The following is a 20,695-nucleotide window of genomic DNA, read 5'->3' as shown; positions in this document are numbered from 1 at the left end:
GCAAGTCACTTAATCCTGCTGGCCTCAGTTGCCTTAACTATCAAATGAGCTGGAGAAGAAAATGGCAAAACCCCCTCCAGTGTCTTTGCCAAGAAGATCCCAAATGGGGTCATGGAGCACTGGACCAACAACAAATTACTATGATTTTAAATCCTTACTTTATGTCCTATTAACAACTCTGAGACAGAAGGGCTAGGCAAACGGGGTTAAGTGACTTGCTCAGGATCACACAGCTATGAACTGTCTGAGGTCGTTTGAAACATTATTATTAATAATATTAAATATTATTATTATTCCTTATAACTGAGACACAAGCAGCTTTCTAATGATTTCCATTTCACTGGTTTAAATTCTGTACTCTAGAGAAGAGGGAGAAAACATGAAACATGTCAACTTTGGAAAATTTATGTGTAAATTTGTTATTAGAATAAAATAAAGCTAAAATGCTTACAAATAAAATTTAAAAATTTAAATGAATTCTCTCCTCTAAAGTCTCAATGCATTGGGCTTTTCTCTCTCCCTCATGACAGCCCTGGAATATTTAAACATGGACACAATCATGCCTTCTCCCAGTATTTTCCTCTCCAGGCAATCAATCAGTCAGTAAATACTTATCATTCATAATAATAGCTAGAGGATTGCTAGGGGATAGAGCCAGACCTAGAGACAAAAGGGCCTGAATTCAAATCTGGACTCAGACATTTCCCAGCTCTGTGACTCTGGGCAAGTCACTTAACCCCTACTGCCTAATATATACCTACCACCAATATATAATATTGGTTCTACAATGGAGGGTATGGGTTAAAAAACAAACAACACAATAGCTAGTATTTGCATCACATTTGAAGGTTTGCAAAACCATGTCCATATATTAACTCATCTGGTCCTCTGAGAGATAGGGGCTATCAAATGGCCCATTTTACAGATGAGGAAAGCAATCGCTTGCTCATGTAGTACCAGGCTCAGCACAAAGACAGAAGTGAAATGGCCTGAGAGAGAGAGAGACAGAGACAAACAGACAGACAGAGAGAGGGAGAGAGACAGAGAGAGAGAGAGAGAGAGAGAGAGAGAGAGAGGGAGAGAGACAGACAGAGAGAGACAAACAGACAGACAGAGAGAGACAGAGAGAGGGAGAGAGAGAGAGAGAGAGAGAGAATGAAAGAGACAGAGACAGAGATAACATTCTAACCTGTGACGTGGCATTTATTTGTCATAGTAGATAAATGGTCCGTGAAGAGAACATTCATCAAGCTCATTCCAGCCTCCTCTGTCCCCTACACTGTACCCCACCACCCAGACTCCATGGTCAAAGAGTCCCTTTAAGATGATACAAACCACTGGGATTTTCTAGAAACCTTTAGACCCTCCCATGGTCCTCTTGGACGAAATTGCTGCAATTCTCTGAAGGGGTCACATTTCTGAGGCTGATAATGGTTCCCTTGAAGTCAGGAAGGCTCCCAAGCCTAGATACAGAGATAAGCCTGACCTGAAAGAGTCCCCTTGACTGAGGTCTCTTCTTAGGGCGGCCCTTGGGGTCCTCGCTATTGACCTTTAGCTTCCTCACCAGAATAAGTGTCTTAAAGAAGAGGAGCTTATTCTCTCTGAGCAAGGGATTCCGCTTCTTGGATTCTGGGGGGCATAAATTAAAGGGGCTTCCCCCCCTCATTGAGACTTCCCCCAAGCCCTAGATCCAGAGTAGAAGTCATCCAGGGGAAGGAAATAGAAGCTACTGGCTGGCCATACTTCCCAACTTCATGGCTTCACTTCATCCTCACTGTCTAGTGTGAAGTAGGAACACTAAGGAAGGGAGTTTGCAAGCCCTCACCACTCTTCTGGACTCAATATAAGGTACTGATTCTAAGAGGGAAGGTCCAGGGCATATCTGGGTCTTGGGTCCCTTCCCACCTTCCATTCTCATCCCCATCTCAGTCCTGGCTGACCCCAGGAAGATCCTCCAAATTCTATTCACTCTTTCCCCCCTGAGCTCATTTTAGCTTCTCCGGACAGGAATGGTAGCTGCCGCTTGTCATTCCCTGGTCAAGGCTTGGGGAAGGAGCTGGGATCCCCCTTGCCCTGGAGAGAGGATGCTGCCCACCCCCAGGCAGGCACACACTGACTTCTGATTGTGGTCACAAGAACCCTGACCACTTGTCTCTCCCCCACATCACAAAGATAAGCTGAACTTCCCATGAGCTTTGCCTTGTGTCACTAGGCTCAAGGCAGTAGCTTCCTCTCTGAGAATTTTTTTTTTTGCTTACTTATGACTTAAAGCTGTGTTCCATTCTTCTAAGTAAAGAGGGGCAACAATCTGAACTTGGGAGTTAGGAGACCTGCTCAGCACCGGGTGACCATGGACAATCATGAAAGCTCTCTGCCTCAGTTTCCTTATTTTTAAATTGCAAATTAGACTTTCCCCGTTTCTCTAATAGGGTTGTCTTGAGGAAAGAGATTTGTAAACCTTAGAGTGCAACAGAAGTATGAGTTATTAGTATTAAGCATCAGATACAGCTCTGGAGTTCTTTATAGAACTTCTGCTTTAAAAAAGTAGGGGCAGGAGTGGAAGGCAGCTAGGTAGCTCAGTGGATTGAGAACCATGTCTAGAGACAGGAGGTTATGGGTTTAAATCTGGCCTCAGAAACTCCCTAACTGGGTGACCTTGGGCAAGTCACTTCACCCCCACTGCCTAATGTGAAGTATGAACACTAAGGGAGTTGGCAAGCCCTTATCACTCTTCTGGAATCAATATAAGGCATTGATTCTAAGAGGGAAGAGAAGGGTTTATGTTTAAAAAAAAATTTAGGACAGCTTTTTATTTTATTTTATTTTTTAATTGAAAATTTTTATTTCATGAATTAATTTAGAATATTTTCCCAGGGGGCAGCTGGGTACCTCAGTGGATTGATAGCCAGGCCTAGAGATGGGAGGTCCTAGGTTCAAATCTGGCCTCAGACACTTCCCAGCTGTGTGACCCTGGGCAAGTCACTTGACCCCCATTGCCTAGCCCTTACCACTCTTCTGCCTTGGAGCTAATACACAGTATTGACTCCAAGAAGGAAGGTAAGGGTTTAAAAAAAAAAAAGCCTATTTTTCCATGGTTATATGATTCATGTTCTTTCCCTTCCCTTCTCCCACAGACAGTGAGCAATTCTACTGGGTTTTATATGCATCATTGATCAAGAACTATTTCCATATTATTGATAATTGCATTAGGGTGATCATTTACAGTCTACATCCCCAATCATATCATGTGATCAAGCAATTGTTTTTCTTCTGTGTTTCTAAAGGGAAGGGTTTAAAAGAAAAAAAGCAGGATCCCAGCAGAAAAGCAAGTCAAAGAGTATGAGTGAACAGTTCTCAAAAGAATTGCAAACTAGTAGCAACCACCCAAAAGAATGCTCCAAATCACAAGAGTTGTTATTTGTTATCACAATAACAAGAGATGCAAACCCAAACAACTCTGAACTTTCACCTCACCCCCAGCAAGTTGGCAAATGTGACAAAAAGTTGAGAACAGTTAATGTCTCAGGATGGCAGAAAGGCAGGCACACTAATACACTGTTAGGAGAGCTGTGAGGTGGTCCAAGAGTTCTGGAGACCAGTTTGGAATTATGCAAGAAAAGTCACCGCCACAGTGTTTGTGCCCTTTGATCCAGAGATTTCGCTGCTAAGCACACACCCCAAAGAGGTCAAAGATAGAAAGAAAGGCCTCATCCACACCAAAAGAGCATTAGCAACACTGTTTGCAGTAGCCAAAAACTGGAAAGGAGATGTGCAGGAATTGAGGAATGGCTAAGTAAATGGTGCCCTATGAATATAATGGAATATTACTGCGCCATAAAATCCACTTGTAGGAAGAGCATGGGGAATTCACAGGAAGATCCAAAATGGAATAAGTCATGCCAGGAAAACAGTATGGATAGAGTGAGTTCAACTGGTAGATGGAAAAGAATGTCAGTGGCAACCACAAAATCCATACACGAGTGCTGGGAAAATGATGAAGACTGGCCAAATTTGGTACCACCAAAGAGACGAGATGAGTTGGATGATGATGACGATGAAAGCAATGGCCAACACTATTCCCAGGGACTACAATATTATAGACTCAAAGGTCACTAAAAGGAAGTCGGACTCTTGGCCCCCTAAAGTAGTAGAGAACCGATAATGAAACATCTCCAAGGTGGAGGGCTACTGACACAAAATAGTGTATATATTATTGGTTGGGATCACTCTATCAGACTTTTTTTTTGTTTTAATCAGTCACAAGGGAAAATTTGTTTAATTGGAGAGGGGAAAAATGAAGTTACGTAAAGACATCAATAAAATGCTAAGTGAAGGGGATAGAGTACTGGAGTTAAGAAGATCCAAGTTCAAATCTGGTCTTGGAACTCACTAACTGTGTGATCCTGGCAGATTACTTTGTCTCTCTCTGCCTCAGTTTCTTCAGCTATAAAATAGTGATGATAATAGCACCACCATCCCAAGAGTTTGGGGGAGGATAACATGATGTGATGTTTGTCAAGCACCTTATGAACATTAGAGCATCCATAGTCATTCTTTTTAAAAGCTGGGGGCTTCCCCGCCTCCATCAGTGTTAACTTGGGGTTCAGAGAAAGCCAGAATCACTTCCCCTAGTCTCTACTACACTTCCTGGAGACAATGTTTCCACCGTGAAATCGCCAATTTTCCACATGTGTTGACTTCAGCGATATAGGAGAAGCAAGAAACATGTGGCCAACAGATCATGGCGCACGGAGGCTAAAGAAATGAATGACTCCAAGCCACTGAGGTCAAACTGGCAGCTGAGCACTCAAGCCACTGACCTTTGGGCTCAGTCCCCCTTGGCTGTAAGGTCCCAACCTTCTCCCCTCCTTCCTTGCTGGCCCTAACCTCAGCATGCCAACCAACAGAACTTGTGGAAAACCAGCTCAACCAATGTCTCCTCTACCTCTGAAGCCCCCACACCCTCACATCCTCCTGGGTCAACAATCCCCATCTAATAGACGAGGCAAGTCACACATGATCAGGCACAATTAAATATAGAATGGGGAATTCACTTAACCCTGTTGGCCTCAGTTTCCCCATCTATAAAATGAACTGGAGAAGGACATGGCAAACTATGCCAGTATCTCTGCCAAGAAAATCCCAAATCAGCTCACACTGAAATGACTAAACACCAACTAACATGTACCAGGCAACTGTGCTAAGGGCTTTACAATCATCTCATTAGATCCTCATAATAATCTTGGGAGGCAGGGGTTGCTATTATTCCCATTTTACAGTTGAGGAAACTGAGGCAGAGGTGAAGTGACTTACTTAAGGTCACACAGATAATGAGTGTCTGAGGCCAGATTTGAATTTAGACCTCCTGGGACTAAGCCCAGCACAGGGGACAGAGTATCGGGACTGGAATCAAGAGGTCCTGGTTCAAATCTGACCTCGGACACTTCCTAGCTGTGTGATCCTGGGCAAGTCATTTAACCCCGGGGCATTGCCTATCCTTGACCACTCTTCTGCCTTAGAACCAATACAGGGTATATATTCTAAGACAGAATTCCGAATGGACAAAAGGGAAGAGACCTCATGATCAGCCAGGGCTGGCACTTGCTCCAAAGCCCTTGACCTTGGCAATGAACTCTTGATGAGTTCCTCCAAAGGTCTCTAAGATTCCTTCCTGCTCTAAGTCCTTAGGAACACTCTCATTTTACAGATAAGTAAACAGAGGCTCAGAAAGGACAAGGGACTTCCCTAAGGTGGCCAGAGCTTAGCACAGTAGCTGGCACACAGTAGGAACTTCAGAAATGTTTGCTGAATTCAATTGTATTGAATTCAGGTCATGTAATGAATTAGGAAAAAGGTCCCACTACTTAAAAATCAGCAGCTCTCTAGTGCTTCCAAGACAAGTCCATTGTGACTCCAAGGCCAGTCAGGACTGCATCCACCATGCCTTGATATTTCTGCACAAGCCCTCTCCTGGGACAAAAGAAGAGTCCTGAGGACCAGAGCAAGGAGGAAGAATCTAGTTCTTTTCCCAGGATCCCCTTGCTGCTCTCGATGTGTAGCTTCCAACAAGGGAGAGGTCAGTTCCCAGAACAGTTCAGCCCATGGTGCCTGGAGGTTCTGGATGCCAACAATAATTATGGTCCTAGAGGACGAACTGAGGCTCTCTTGGAAAGAGGGTCCAAGGCCAGGGGAAAGGGCTCCTTGTCTTCCATGTCACCATGAAGAAGAGGGCTCTTGCAGAAGGCAGAATGGTGGAGAACCTGGGAAACAGATCTGAGCAAGGCAGGCACAGGACCAGCCAGCCACCTATTCCTCCAGCTGAGAAAGGTCAGTCTTCACTGGGTGGTGCTGGTGGCCATAAACTGAAGGGAAGGTGAAGGGTGAAGATTACTGGCAAGGACTGATGGACCCACCTAGTGATTTGGGGTTTCCTCTTTTCTTAGCCACCAAAGCTCTGCGAACTAGACTCTAATATTAATCAGGTGGTTTTAAGGAGGAGAAAAGTCCCTTGTGGGTAATTAATTAAGAGCTCTTGGGCAGGGCACAGGAGGATAAATTCCAATTAACCTCCAATGTGCCAACAACCTGGCCCCATGCCTAAGTCACACCAATATGGATGGGAGGGACTCGAAGGTCCTTTATGTGAGAGAAAGGAAGGAAGAAACCCCAGATAATTACTGCCTCCAGCTATAATAGGGTGAAATTCAGAGGTAACTAAGCAGGGCTGTAATGCTGCCAGCCAGCATCCCTGACTTCCTCTTGGACAAGATGTAGTAGGGGGGAAGATTATGTGATGGGGGTCAGGAACCACAGCTTCCTAACTAAGAGACCTTATCCAAGTCCTTCTCCTACTCTAGCCCTCAACATCCTTGGAGGGAGCTGGACAGTCTCAGGGAAACTTTGGATCATTTTCTGCCTCTAACAAACACTGCCCTGAGATTCTAGCAAGTTAACCACTTAGTGTCTCAATCCCCAAACTACGCTGCAGAGGAGATACCACCGGCATTGGTAAGGAAAGATCCTCCAGGAGAGCTTCCTCCACCCATGGCATCACAGAGAAAAGTGTGAAAGGCTGCATCCCCAAGTTCCTCCCAGTCCTAACAATTAATGATGCTCAAAGCCAGAGGCTCTCTGCCTTCTGGGGCCTCAGAACACCTTCACACTCTTAAAAATCCCGCTGCCTTTTATTTTTGTTTTAACCCTTAACTTCTGCCTCAGGATAACTTCCAAGACAGATGAGCAGCAAAGCACAGGCAATTGGGATTAAATGATTTGTCTAGCATCACACAGCTAGGAAGTACCTGAGTCCTACCTACCCCTCCAGCTGTCTGCTTTTAAAATAGACATTAACACCAAACATGTGGGTTGCTCAATGGATTGAGAGCCAGACCCAGAGACTGAGTTCGAATCCACCCTCGGGTACTTTCTAGCTATATGACCCTGAGCAAGTCACTTAACCTCCATTGCCTAGCCTTCAATCTTCTGCTTTGGAACCAATGGAGGCTACTGATTTTAAGACAGAAAGTCAAAGTTTAAAAATGATTGAGGTCTGAAAGACAAAATGACCTCTCCTTAATCTACCCTCTCTGCTATCTCCTCTTCTCTCCTGTTTCCTTATTTAAAAAAAGAATTATTGAGGATCCCAATGAGCTTTTGTTTCTGTGGGTTATAACCAGGGATGTGTTGGAATCAACTCAGACCAGCTTCTGAGAGGAACAAATCCAGCCTTGGTTTATTGTTTTGTTAATTGCCTAGACAAGAAAATGATGGAGAAAATGGGAATAATGCCAATTCAACTGAAAAGTAGGCCATGCATGTATTGTTTCTTGGAAAACTATTTGTCAGCATATTCTAGTTATATTTATCAATATTTACCATAGACAAAATTGAAACATGTAAGCTTTAATTATTTAAAGTAAAAATAAGCCAATTATATATTAGCATGAAAAAATAGCTATTTTCTAAAACAAAAAATTGGTGAGAGAAGCATTATTTTTGCAAGTCTTTTTAATATCTATCTTTTTGTTTGTTTGTTTTAAACTCTTACCTTCCATCTTAGGATTGATATTATTTATTGGTTCTAAGGCAGAAGAGTGGTAAGGGCTAGGCAATGGGGGTGAAGTGAGTTGCTCAGGATCACACAGCTAGGAAGTATCTGAAGCCAAATTTGAATCCAGGATTTCTTATCTCCGACCTGGCTCTCAATCCACTGAGCCACCCAGCTGCCCCCCATCTTGGTATAATTGTGAAAATAGTTTTGACCTCTAGGATCCCCTGAAAGGTTCCTGGAGTCTCCCAGGGATCCTCGAAGCTACTTTGGTGCTGATGAGAGATCCCAATTCTATTTTCCAAGGATGTAGTGGGTGAGGAGTAGCCTAACCTCAGGTCAGAAGGGGAGTGGGGGGTGTCACTTACCACTGCAAGGAGGGCTCAAGGGTTCACACTCTCCTGAAGCCTCAGGATCCGAAGCTCCTCCCTCTCTCTCTGATTGGCTGGCATCCTCGGCCTGATTGTCGTCTCCTTCCTCCATATCACCAAGAGAACCTTTAAGAGGAAAACCAATATGGATCTCATGAAGCTGCGGCATTTAAATGGGCCCATACCCAATGCAGACCCAACAGAGCCCTCTGTAAGAATCCAGATCCCAGGCCTGCTATCAAAGGGGTTTTGTTGAGAACTAAAGGGGTTGTTCATCTAAGTCGAAAATACCTGCCTTCACCAGGAAAAAGTGGGCAAGGAAAGATGGGGCCTTTTTGGTCTGGAAAAAACACGGGGGATGTAATTTAAACTCATAGGATGGAGAAGAATTCTAATGACCAGATACTACTGGACCCTAGAATGTCTCAGGCTCTCTCAGTTAAAAGAATCAAAGCTACCACTTAGAACATATAATAAGAAATTCCTCCTTATCTGGAAGTAAGGTATAGTGGGAAGAGATCTGAATTTGTAGGTAGAGGCACTGGGTTGAAATCATACCTTTGCTCTTACTTACATATATGATTTTGGTCAATTTACTGCTTTTCTGATGATCTCTCTCTCTCTCTCTCTCTCTCTCTCTCTCTCTCTCTCTCTCTCTCTCTCTCTCTCTTCCTTTTTCCTCTCTCTTTGTCTTCCTCTCTTCCTTTTTCCTCTCTTCCTCTTTCTGTCTCTCTCTTCCTTTTTACTCTCTCTCTTCCTCTTTGTCTCTCTTCCTTCCTCCACTCTCTTCCTCCCTGTCCCCCTCTCTACTGTCTTATAATTAATTCCAAGTATCGGTTCAAAGGCAAGTGCCTTACCCAGAGTCACACAGCTAGGAAGTGTCTGAATTCAGAATCTTCCATTTCTAGGCCTGGCTATTCACTGATTCATCTAGATGACTCTCTGTTTCCCTCTCTATAAAATGGGGAGAAGAGCCTACATGGCTTCTAAGGTTCCTTCTGGTTCTAAATCTATGAGCTTATGGAACCTTTTACTCCGAATGGCTCAGGCTGGAAAAAAAACCAACCACCAAATACTCATTTATTAAGAGCCCACTCAGGGCAGCAAGGTAACAGAGTGGATTGAGCACCAGGCTTGGAGTCAGGTTCAAATCTGACCTCAGACACTTCCTAGTTGTGTGGCCCTAGGTAAGCCACTTGACTCTACTTGCCTAACCTTTGTCCTTCTGTCCTAGAGTTGTTGCTAGGACATAAAGTAAGTTGTTGCTTATTGTTGTTTTAAAGAACCTACTGTGTGCCCGACTATAATCATGCCAGATGATGGAGATACAAAGACAGAAATTCAAGGAAATAGGGTTAGATTTTAGATCAGACCAGGCAGACTCATCATCACAGATTAAGAAAGAAAACTAGAATGTGTTGGGCCCTTTGCTGTCTTTGTCAAAGGCTATGGGGAGTAAAAGCTACAGAGGAAAACATTCATCATCCCATTTGGCCCCTAAAACCATGAGGGGATGTGGATGAAGTGACACCCATTTTTCAGATGAAGTAACTGAGGCCCAAATAATTTAAGTAATTGTCCAAGTATTTGTTTGTTTTTATTTTCTTAAATTTTATTTAATTACTTATTTTAGAATACTTTTCCAGGGGGGGTGGAGTCAAGATGGCGGCTTAGCAAGCAGCAAAAGTTCAGACCCTTCCTTACCAATACAGACTGAATGCTCCAAGGGCACCGAAATCCAAGCTGAACAATAGGACAGAAGCGGGGAACCCTCCTTCTGGACTCCCAAAAGCCGGAATCTGAGAATACTCAGGGCTAAGGGGAAGGCAGAGGGTAGGTCCCAGGACCCCTCCCCCACAACCCAGAGTGCTGAGCCAGTGGCAGCAGCGGGAACCTCTGAGTGGGCAAAGGTGCTGGTTTGGAGGGTCTACCTTGTGAGCAGCGGGGCGCCCGGGCTCGGAGCATCCAGCTTGGACAGCAGGGAGGAAGCCAGGGAGAAATGGGCCGTGGTTGGGTCCCTCCATGGGGCTCCAGTCTCACCCTTGCCTCGGGCACATCCAGACTAATCCAGTTAAATCTAATCCCATCAGAACTCCTCAGAGTTTAGGGAGGTGGGCAAAGGCACTTGCGGATAGTGGAGAAGCAGCTGGAGAGAACTGGAGAGAGCCTGGGAGGCCCAGCCTTCCAGGAGTCTTCAGAGCCTCAGAGCTTCATACCACATACAGCCCAACCCACTCGAACTCAATCCAATCAAAAGCCTCCAGAGGACAGGGAAGCTAACATTCCTCCCCTAGAGACTGTACCAAGAGATCTGACAAAGCTCCAAGAGGGGAGACTGACAGCCCCCAAAACCAAAACAAAATGAGAGGAGCAAGAGCACAGCCAAATACAGGGAGCAAAGAAGGGGTAAACTCGAGCAAACAACAGAAAAAGAAGAAAGAAATTACAATAGACAGCTTCTGCACAGGTAATGAGCAAAGAGCGAATGAAACAGGGCTGGAGGGATCAGCAAAGGAAAAATCAGAAATCCCAGTGAATTGGATACAGGCTTTGGAAGAACTCAAAATGCAATTCAAAACATAATTAAGAGAGGCCGAAGACAATTGGGAAAAGAACTTAAAAACTAAGATAAGTCATCTAGAAACAGAAAATAGTGTCTTGAAAGCCAAAATCAACCAGCTGGAAAATGAGGCAAAGAGGATGAAAGATGAGGCAAAGCAGATGAAAGATGAGGTGAAGAAGATGAAAGATGACCTCCAAAGAAAATCCGACCAAAAGGAAAAGGACGACCAAAAAACTAAGGATGAAATCCAGTCTTTAAGAACCAGAATACAACAATTAGAATCGAGTGACCTCACAAGGCAGCAAGACACTATAAAACAAAACCAAAAGAATGAAAAAATTGAGGAAAATATGAAGCATCTCATTAACAAAACAGAGGATTTAGAAAATCGTTCAAGGAGAGACAATTTAAGAATTATTGGCCTACCAGAAGACCATGACAAAAGAAAAAGCCTGGACATTATATTACAGGAAATTATTAAAGAAAACTGCCCCAAAATCCTTGAACAAGAGGGAAAAGTGGAGATTGATAGAATCCACAGATCACCTCCTGTACTTAATCCCCAACTGACAACACCCAGGAATGTTATAGCCAAATTCAAGAACTATCAGACCAAAGAAAAGATATTACAAGCTGCCAAGAAGAAGTCATTCAGATACCAAGGAACCACAGTGAGGATAACTCAGGATCTGGCTGCATCCACACTGAAAAAAAGAAAGGCATGGAATACGATATTCCGGAAAGCAAGGGAACTAGGTCTACAACCAAGAATCAACTACCCAGCAAAACTGACTATATTCTTACAGGGGAAAGTGTGGTCATTCAACAAAATAGAAGAATTCCAAGAATTCATAAAGAAAAGACCAGACCTGAACAGAAAATTTGATGTCCAAGCACAGAACTCAAGAGAATCATTAAAAGGTAATTAAAAAAGAGGGGAAAAAAGAAAAAAAATTTTTTTAAGAGACTCAGTAAGTTAAAATGATAGGTATCCCTATAAGAAAAGAGGTCATTGGTAACTCTTAAAAACTGTTGTTATTAGCTGGGCAGCAAAAAGAAGTATACTTAGAGGGAACAGCAACAAACTGTATAGGATGAAAGGACAAGACATAAATAGGTATATAGATATATGCATGCAAAAATATATATGCATGAATATGCATATATATATATATATATAACACTAGAGCTTAAAAATTGGTTAATATTAAAAGAAATGGGAAAAGAAACAAATGGGGGTAAATTTATACGTCATAAAGAAGCTCATGGTGGGAGGGGGGAGAACATCAATACACTGGAAGGGTAAAGAGGTCGGAGACAGGAAATACTCAATTTTTACGTGATTTGAAAGTGACTCAAAGAGGGAAAAACAATCCAATCCATTGGGGGCAGAGAATACTTTTCCAAGGTTACATGATGTGTGTTCTTTCCCTCCCCTTCTCTGCGCCGCCTCCCAGCAAAAGCGCAATTCCTCTGGGTTTTACTTGAGTCATTGATCAAGACCTATTTCCATTTTATTAATATTTGCACCAGAGTGATCATTTAGAGTCTATATCCCTAATCATAGCCCCACTGAACTATTGTCTAAGTGTTTGAAAGAGGTTCTGAACCTGAATCACCCTGATAGCAGGTGTAAAACTCAATCAAATGCACTCTAGAGAAGGGGTCCAGCTGTTAGTGCCCATTCTGCCATTTTCTAAGCTCATCAGGATGGGGCAGTGGGGGGGAGTGTTGGATCACTATCTATTTAATGCACATTTATTAAGTGCCAATTATGGACAAGGTCCTATCCAAAGCAGGAGAGGTGATACAGAGAAGACTGATACATCTCCTGGCCTCATGGCACTTATAGTCTAGTAGAAAGATTAGGCACATAGGCAAACTGTAGATGAAAAAAAATCGAGGAAACAGGAGTCACTGGTCTTGGGTTCTAATCCTGATGAGGAAGTTGGACAAGATAGTCTCTAAGGAACTCCTCCAGTTCTGAAGTTCCACATCTTAAATGAGTACAATTCGAGGCAGGATATAAATATCCCCCAAAATATAATTAAATAATAATAGCATTTAAATGGTGCTTTTGAAGCACTTTATAAATATTAACTCATTTGATCCTCACAACATTCCTGTTAAGAGGTAGGTGCTATTACAATCCTTACTTTACAGTTGAGGAAACTGAGGCAGAGGCTAAAAACTTGCCCAGAATAACATAGTTAGGAAGTATCTGATACTAGATCTGAACTCAGGTCTAGATCCAAACTTCCACTGAGCCACCTGGATGCTATAGGAAGTAAGAATTTCAGTAGGAAGAGACCCCAAAGATTATCTAATTGAACCCTTCCTTGAACAGGAATTCCCATGTGTATAATATCCCTCACATCCCAGATCCGACAACCTGATGGGAGGCACTCTGAGGCTGTCTTCTGGAAGCACCAAGACCTTCATGTGACTCAGTGGGTTAATTCCCCAGCCTCAGTGTCTCCAGTTATCTGAAGGAGAAAAGGCAATCTTTCAAACATTGAACAAAAAAAAAGGAGAATTCTCATGCTGTTTTTTAGAACAGAAAAAAAAAGGAAGAATACAGGAGTGAGGAGATGTGTCTGCATCATCAGAGTATTCCCAATCCACAGAGGATGGCAATGACTAATTCACTAGCTCCAGGCACCACTATGTCCCAACATCCCAAGAGTCCACCTTTCTGTCTGTTGCTTTTTGATTGGAGACTGGACGTAGTGGTAGCTTTAACCATAGTAGAGAGAGGACAGCGTATGAACAGTTCAGTTGTGAATCTATGCATCTGCCATCCATTCACATCCTTCTCAGAGCGAATGTTTAATGATTTGATGATGCTACGCGCCCAATGGAATGGTTAATATTGGGCTAATCTCCAACACCAGTCCAAAGCATTGTCTACTGTTCAGCGTACATACAAACACTCACTGAAGGTGTGATTAAACAATCAAATGTATGAGTGTCTTTTTCCCGATTTACCTGGTAAATCCATCCACTCACATCTCAAGGGGAAAGTGGTTTTCTTGTGCATGTTTGAACATGTCGTTCTTGCTCTGGGTGATGTTGGACATTTGTTGGTGAATGTTGGATATTAATCGTTCTGAATACACAAATTGCAACTTTGTGTGTATGAGAATGTGATGGGGTAAGACTTACGGAGTATGCATGCAAGACTGGTGATAATTAATGAATAGGTGATTGGGGAATGTCCCCTGGTTTACCCCAATAAATGTGTAAACATGTGAGAGCTGAAAAGATTATAGAGCACCAACCAGTCTATGCGCATGAACTGTACATTGCCAATGGAAAGAAGAGCTGGCCAACCGAGTTAATTAAGGATGTTAAACTATATAAGACTAGAAAGACCAAGGAAGACGTTAATTTTCCTTGGACTGAAACTACCGTTATTCCCCAGTGTGGACCTAGGCAGCACTAGGGCAAATCACTTCCTCCCGAAGCGTTCTCTTCCCCTCCCTCTCTTTTTTCTACCTTAATTTGCTGCAAGACAGGAATAATAATACTTCTCTGAGAAGTGTCTGTAGCTCCTTGGAGCCAAGAGCAAAGCCGGAATTATTATTAACACTAACAAGTGACAACAATGCGGAGTTCTGCAGAGAATAATAATTATGTGCTTTGTTGAAGCCAGTCATGGAGGGAATCTCCACTCCCCTGATGGCCCAGAAAAGGTCGGAAAGGAGTTCATGGGAGCACAATCCCTGAAAGAGAGGCCAATTTCCATTCCACTTGCTCCAAAAAGGGAACCCGAAATAAATGTGGTTCACATACATTGGTGCCAGGCTGTGTCACAGCAGGATCCCTCTTTAGTTTGCCCTATCACTTTCTAGATTGGCCAAGACTTCCTCCCCGAGTGACAAATATGGCTAATGGCTTCATTTCTATCTTCAAATGAATTCCCCTATACAACATAAGGAAGAGGGAAGCCAGTGAGGTCTCCAAAGAAAACCACATACCTGGGTGATGGAGGCATTTGCCAGGCCACCCCTAAAGATGCTGATTCGAGCTTCCTCTTGGGATGCCTGTAATCCCACCACAGCCAATACATGTGATGTTTACCACGACTTAACAGGTCTGGGTTTGCCTATCGTGTGTGGTTCTAGACAACCACCATTCACCTGCTGGCGGCTACCCAAATTACAGGCATAGTGCTGGGGAGGAATTAATTAGTTGATGGTAAACATGACAAGTTGAGTTATGCTCATTTGCTCATTTGCAGGTTACTTTCCCAGAAGGCTTTGCCACCTGTCCGCATCCCCCAACTCATCAACCATGAAAGACAAAGAGATGGATCCCTGATTGAAAAAGCATGAAAGGCTAGAAGGGAAGATTTGGCAACAAGTTCTCTTGGATTTTGCCAGAAATTTAGCCCTCCACTCAGAAAAGCTAAAGGCTCAAAGACAAAGCATTTGGCCAACTCTAAATGCTATTCCAACATAAGCCGTCTTCTCAGGAAGAATGGCCATGCTTTGGTGAAAAGGAGAAATGAGAATTGTTTGATGTTGCCCTTTGGTGGGAATTTCATTATGAAGGGTTCAAAGCTGTGGGGAACAGTGGTGCTAATTCCATGGTGGAGTGGATTTTGAGCCAGCTCTGCAACTTACTACAGGTGCTACCTTGGGAATTCACTTAACACAGTAAGCCTCAGTTTCCTCATCTGTAAAAGTGAGGCAGTTGGGGCTGAAGATTCCAGAGAAGGGCAGAGTCCTCTCTATATGGAGATTCCTAGGCAAGCAGCTGGAGAAAGAAGAATAGTAAGGCTGGGTAGAGAGATTGGCCAGGAAAGAGAGGAAAAGCAGGCTTCAAGGGAGAAAAAGCCACACAGTAAAAATGTCTTCAGACCTCAGCTGCTCTCTGACTCCAGGCATGGATATTTACGGGGGAGAACAAAGGGCCCTATAATCTACACAAAGCAGACAACAATAAGCGTGAATAAGGAGGCTGCCCAAGAAGGAAAGGCAATTTATTCTAATTCTGCTAATTTCAGTTCCAGCACAATTAAAAAGACTCTGATAATGCCCAGAAACAATCACCACCTAACAAATCGTTTCTCTCTCCGCAAATGAAACATCGTTAGGCTAATTTCTTCTTTCACGCCTTCTCGGCTCTTGGCTGCCTGATAAAATTAACTGGCTTTCTTCTCCCAGGCCCTCTCCCCAACCCTCAGCAGAGAGGGATGGGGTCCTTGTTCCTGTTCCCACCCCCCCATCTCACATCTCTATAGGCTCTGACTTCTGCCCAGTTGGGATCCCACCCCATTCAGATCCCACCTGGGTACCTGCCCGCCTTCTTGACCAAGATGACTCCTGACTTGTCCTTCTTGCTGATGACTTTTTCGGGGGCCACCTGAACCCCCATCCTAGCTCCAGACCCCTAATCTTTGCAGATTCCGAATCTGGCTGCCAGGCCCCAACTTATTCCCTTTCCTCTGATCCCAGTGTGGCTCCCAATTCTGGCATGTAGTCCTTTCCTTCTCCCCATAACGGCCAACTACATTCCACCAGGTGGCCAAATTCTCTATCCCTACATCCTTTTGGAGAATACTTGGTGAAAATTCTTAACCTGGATTTCCTCATGCTGCCCCTCCCTATACATTCCAGCTCTCTAGTCGTGTGTGTGTGTGTGTGTGTGTGTGTGTGTGTGTGTGTGTGTGTGTGTGTGTGTGTGAGAGAGAGAGAGAGAGAGAGAGAAAGAGAGAAAGAGAGAGAGAGAGAGGATAGAGCTTTCCCACTATCTACCTCATTGAGAAATCATGATGTGTGAAGTCCCCAGAGGCCATTTTTTTCTCCAAATGGGAAGGTTTATTACTGAAACAAAACAAACCCCTCTGTACCCCTGAGCCAATCTACCACCCACTCATCCCCCCTTGCTGTAAGTTCTGCATACATATCCAACAGGCCCTTGACTCAATATTCCTTCTTTTTCATAAGTGGGATAGTCCCACCTTCTCTTCAGCCTGGTCCATCCTGGATCTATCAATGGATGGATCATTTTGGGGAGGATGGTACCTCTTAGTTTCTTACCCTAACCCAAAAGGGAAGGGGTCACCTTAAGTTATGAATGGACTTCTCCCCACCTCCAACACAGAAGAAATTCTCTCCAGTTCGCCCCCTCAGACTCCAAGAATTGGATGGGACCTCAGGGTTCACCTAGTCCAACACTTACCTAAGCCCAAACAAATTCCCTCTTTGGCATCCTAGACCCCAGGTCAATTCAGACTTTTCTTGAATATCTCCAGAGACAGGAAGTTCATCTTCCAGGCAACAGAGAAATGAAGGAAGGCCAACACCATTCAAACATGACCAAGATAACATAGGGTAGAGCAGAGATGTTAACTCCCCCCAAAATGCATCCTGAATCCGATGGAAATGTGTTTAACAAAGTAAATTAAAACACAATAGAACCTAATGTGAATTTGTTGTTTTGCTAAGTCTTTTGCAAGCCAGGGATCTATTTCTACTTGAGTTTGACACCACCAGCGAGGCAGGTGGAGTCCAGAGCCCTAGGTTCAAATTTTGATTCTATTTACTTGCCATTGACAGGTCATTTTACCTTTGAGCCTTAGTTTCCTCATCTGAAAAGTAATGACAGTTCCTTCATGACCTACTTTTACAGGGGTGTTAAGAGGAAATCATTCTGTAAGACTTGGATGAGTATGAGTTGATCATCTTCATCCTAGAGATTTTGGGTCATCATGACTACCAGGGAATCCTAAATTCTCCTCCTTTACAATCTCTAATTTTAGGCTTCTTTGGGAGCTGCACTTATTGAATTTTGCTGGGAGAATTAACTTTAGGATACTTCAGGGAAACTGAGGAAGTTACAAAGCAAATGTAGAGTTTAATTTATAGGTGCATAAGGTCAGAGAATAAGAGCTGGAAAAGCACTTTAATGAATAATGAAGAATGAAATCTCTATCCCCCACTACTGCATAATGAACAGGATTTACAAGGATCTGAGAACAGCTTAAACCAAGGATTCAAGGAGGGTCATCAAGGATCTTCTGGAAAAGGTCTGATTGTCTATCTTGATATCAAAGCTCAATCGGAAAGTACATTAGCATCCTAAAGGTCTTCATCTTCCTTCAATAACCCCTTTTGCATCTGTTGTTTAGGAATTTATTTAAACCTTTCTTGAAAGGAGGATTTCAATCTTAATCATCTCTTAAGAAAAAGATTCCTCATTGCATTGAGTTTTATGGCTAAAAGGAACCCCAGAGGACCATCCAGACTAATAGTGTCAAACTCAAGTAGAAAGGAGGCCCCATATTGACTTAGAAAACCATAAACTAACATTATCTATGTTGTATTGTATTTTTATTTATTTTAGTAAACATTTTCTAATTCCAGTTTCAAGGCAGCCCTTTCAAGTTTTGCAGCAGTCAGTCTGACACCTTTGATGTAGACCAAGTCTTACCATGAAACATGAATCTTTTTTGTAACGTCTTTTATTGGAAGTAATGTGTAATAGTTAGAAGGAAGACAATTTAGGCTTGACATAAGAGAGGGGAAACTGTTGCAAAATTCCTAACAACTGAAGCTCTCCAAAAGTGGACTGGGCTTCAGAATGTAGTGGGTTCCCTCTCACTGAAGGTCTTTAGTCTTCCATACCTGACCAAAGATTCCCCTCTACGACATGTTTGGTAAATTGAACTTGATGGCACTGAGGTGATCCCCACCTTCCAACCTGAGAATTCTGTGTATCTCTGGTTTTTCAGCCCCCACTGAGAGGGAAATTTCTACCACCTGAAGCAACCCACTACACTTTAAGGGCAAGGCTCATTATTAAGAGATCCTTATGAGGAGAACCTAAATTGAACCAAAATTTACCTGCCTGTAACTTATACCCATTAGTTCTTGTTCTACCCACAAGTTCTTGTGTCATTTTCAGTCATTTTCAATTCTTTGTGATTCCACTTGAGGTTTTCTTGGCAAAGATACTGGAGTAGTTTGAAATTTCCTTCTCCAGCTCATTTGACAGATGAGAAAATTGAGGCAAACAGGGTTATGTGACTAGTTCAGGGTCACACAGTGGGTAAGTGTCTGAGGCTGGTCTTCTTGACTCCAGACCCAGGGTCTATCCACTCCCTCAACTGTCCCTTAGAGCCAAGTAGAATAAGTCTAAAACCTTCTTCTAGAGCTAGGTACATAGCACAATGGCTAAAGTGCCAAGCCTGGAGTTGGGGGGGTCCTGCATTCAAATCTGACCTCAGATACTTCCTAGCTGTGTGACCCTGGGTAAGTCACTTAACCCCAACTGACTAAATAACCTTGCCACTCTTCTATTTCACATTAATACTAAGACAGAAGGTAAGGGTTCAAAACAACTTTTTAAACCTCCTATAAAATAGCTTTGACCATATTTGAAGATGTCAGTTCACATGAGTGCTTTTCTTTGTTATTAAAACTCCCAACTTTTCCCTGGTCTTTCCTATTCCCTTCCCCATCCCCTAACATTCTTCCATCCACAGGACACATGGGAAAAAACATAAGACCAGGGCAACCAAGAGTCAAAAGTTCCATAGCCATAGTAATCCCCGTTTCTCCATTTTAAGGTTTGCAAATCTCTCTCCCCATAATAATCAAGTGAAGTAGATGGTGAAAGTATTATCTTCCCCATTTTACAGATAAGGAAACTGAGGCTCAGAGACATTCACTGACTCTCAGATATAATGAACTTTCAGAGCCAGGACCTGAATCTAACAAAAGTGATACAGAAGAAAAGAGAGTCAAATTCAAAGCCAGATGTTTATTCCCCAGTTCATCACTCAGTTATGCGATGAGATGGCCAGTGATGGGACTGGATCTATGATTTCATTGGTCAGGGGGAATCCTTCTGAGGAAACTTGCTGTACTAATGCAGACGCAACATTGCACAGTGGATGTTGAGCCTGTCTTGAATTCAAGTGCGGACTCTGGCATGTACCAGGCAACTCTAAAATTTCATTTATTTATTTATTACCTTCTGTCTTAGAATCAACACTATGAGGGCAGCTGGGTGGCTCAGTAGATAGAGAATCAAGCCTGGAGACAGGAGGTCCTGGGTTCAAACCTGGCCTCAAATACTTCTGTGGTTTTTAAGCTCAAACTCTCCAAAACTTCTGTGGTTTTTAAGCTCAAACTTCCTAGCTGTGTAATGATAGGCAAGTCTCTTACCCCCTTCACTCCCCCCATTGCCTAGCCCTTACAGGTCTTCTGCTAGGAAACCAATACATAGTATTGATTCTTTATTTTTTTTAAACCTTACTTTCTATCTTAGAATCTAGAATCTTAGAATCTAGAATCGATACTATGTATTGGTTCCAAGCAGAAGAGTAGGCAATGGTGGGGTTAAGTGACTTGCCCAGGGCCACCTAGCTAGGAAGGCTCTGATTTCACATTTGAACCCAGGACCTCCCATCTCCAGGCCTGGCTCTCTATCACTGAGCTACTTACTTGCCCTAACCAATAAGCATTTACTAAATGTTTACTATGTTGCATACTCCTCAAATCTCTAAATCACAAGACAGAGAGATGCAGGAGAACTTAGAGACCTCTAAAGATGGGTTGAGTTCAGTCTATTTCACATATCGGGAAACCGAGGCTATAGGTCATTCTCTCATCCCCGGGGCCCTTACTAAATAAATACGGAATGAAGAAAAGAATGTCTGTGGAGTACTTTCAAGCTGAGCTCCCTGATACACCCAGATGC

General features: G+C 43.2%; 1 protein-coding gene across 1 annotated transcript in view; it reads right to left on the bottom strand.

The window, feature by feature from the left end:
• Positions 1–20,695, bottom strand: part of ZFPM1 (zinc finger protein, FOG family member 1) — a 229,618-nt gene that overhangs the window by 132,038 nt on the left and 76,885 nt on the right. The window contains exon 2 of the mRNA XM_007477290.3: positions 8,416–8,544. Coding sequence (XP_007477352.2) covers positions 8,416–8,544 — 129 coding nt within the window. The remainder of the gene's footprint in view (positions 1–8,415; positions 8,545–20,695) is intronic.

This window comes from Monodelphis domestica, chromosome 1 (genome assembly GCF_027887165.1).
Source record: "Monodelphis domestica isolate mMonDom1 chromosome 1, mMonDom1.pri, whole genome shotgun sequence".
Taxonomy (NCBI): domain Eukaryota; kingdom Metazoa; phylum Chordata; class Mammalia; order Didelphimorphia; family Didelphidae; genus Monodelphis; species Monodelphis domestica.
This window is presented reverse-complemented; position numbering and strand designations above follow the sequence as displayed.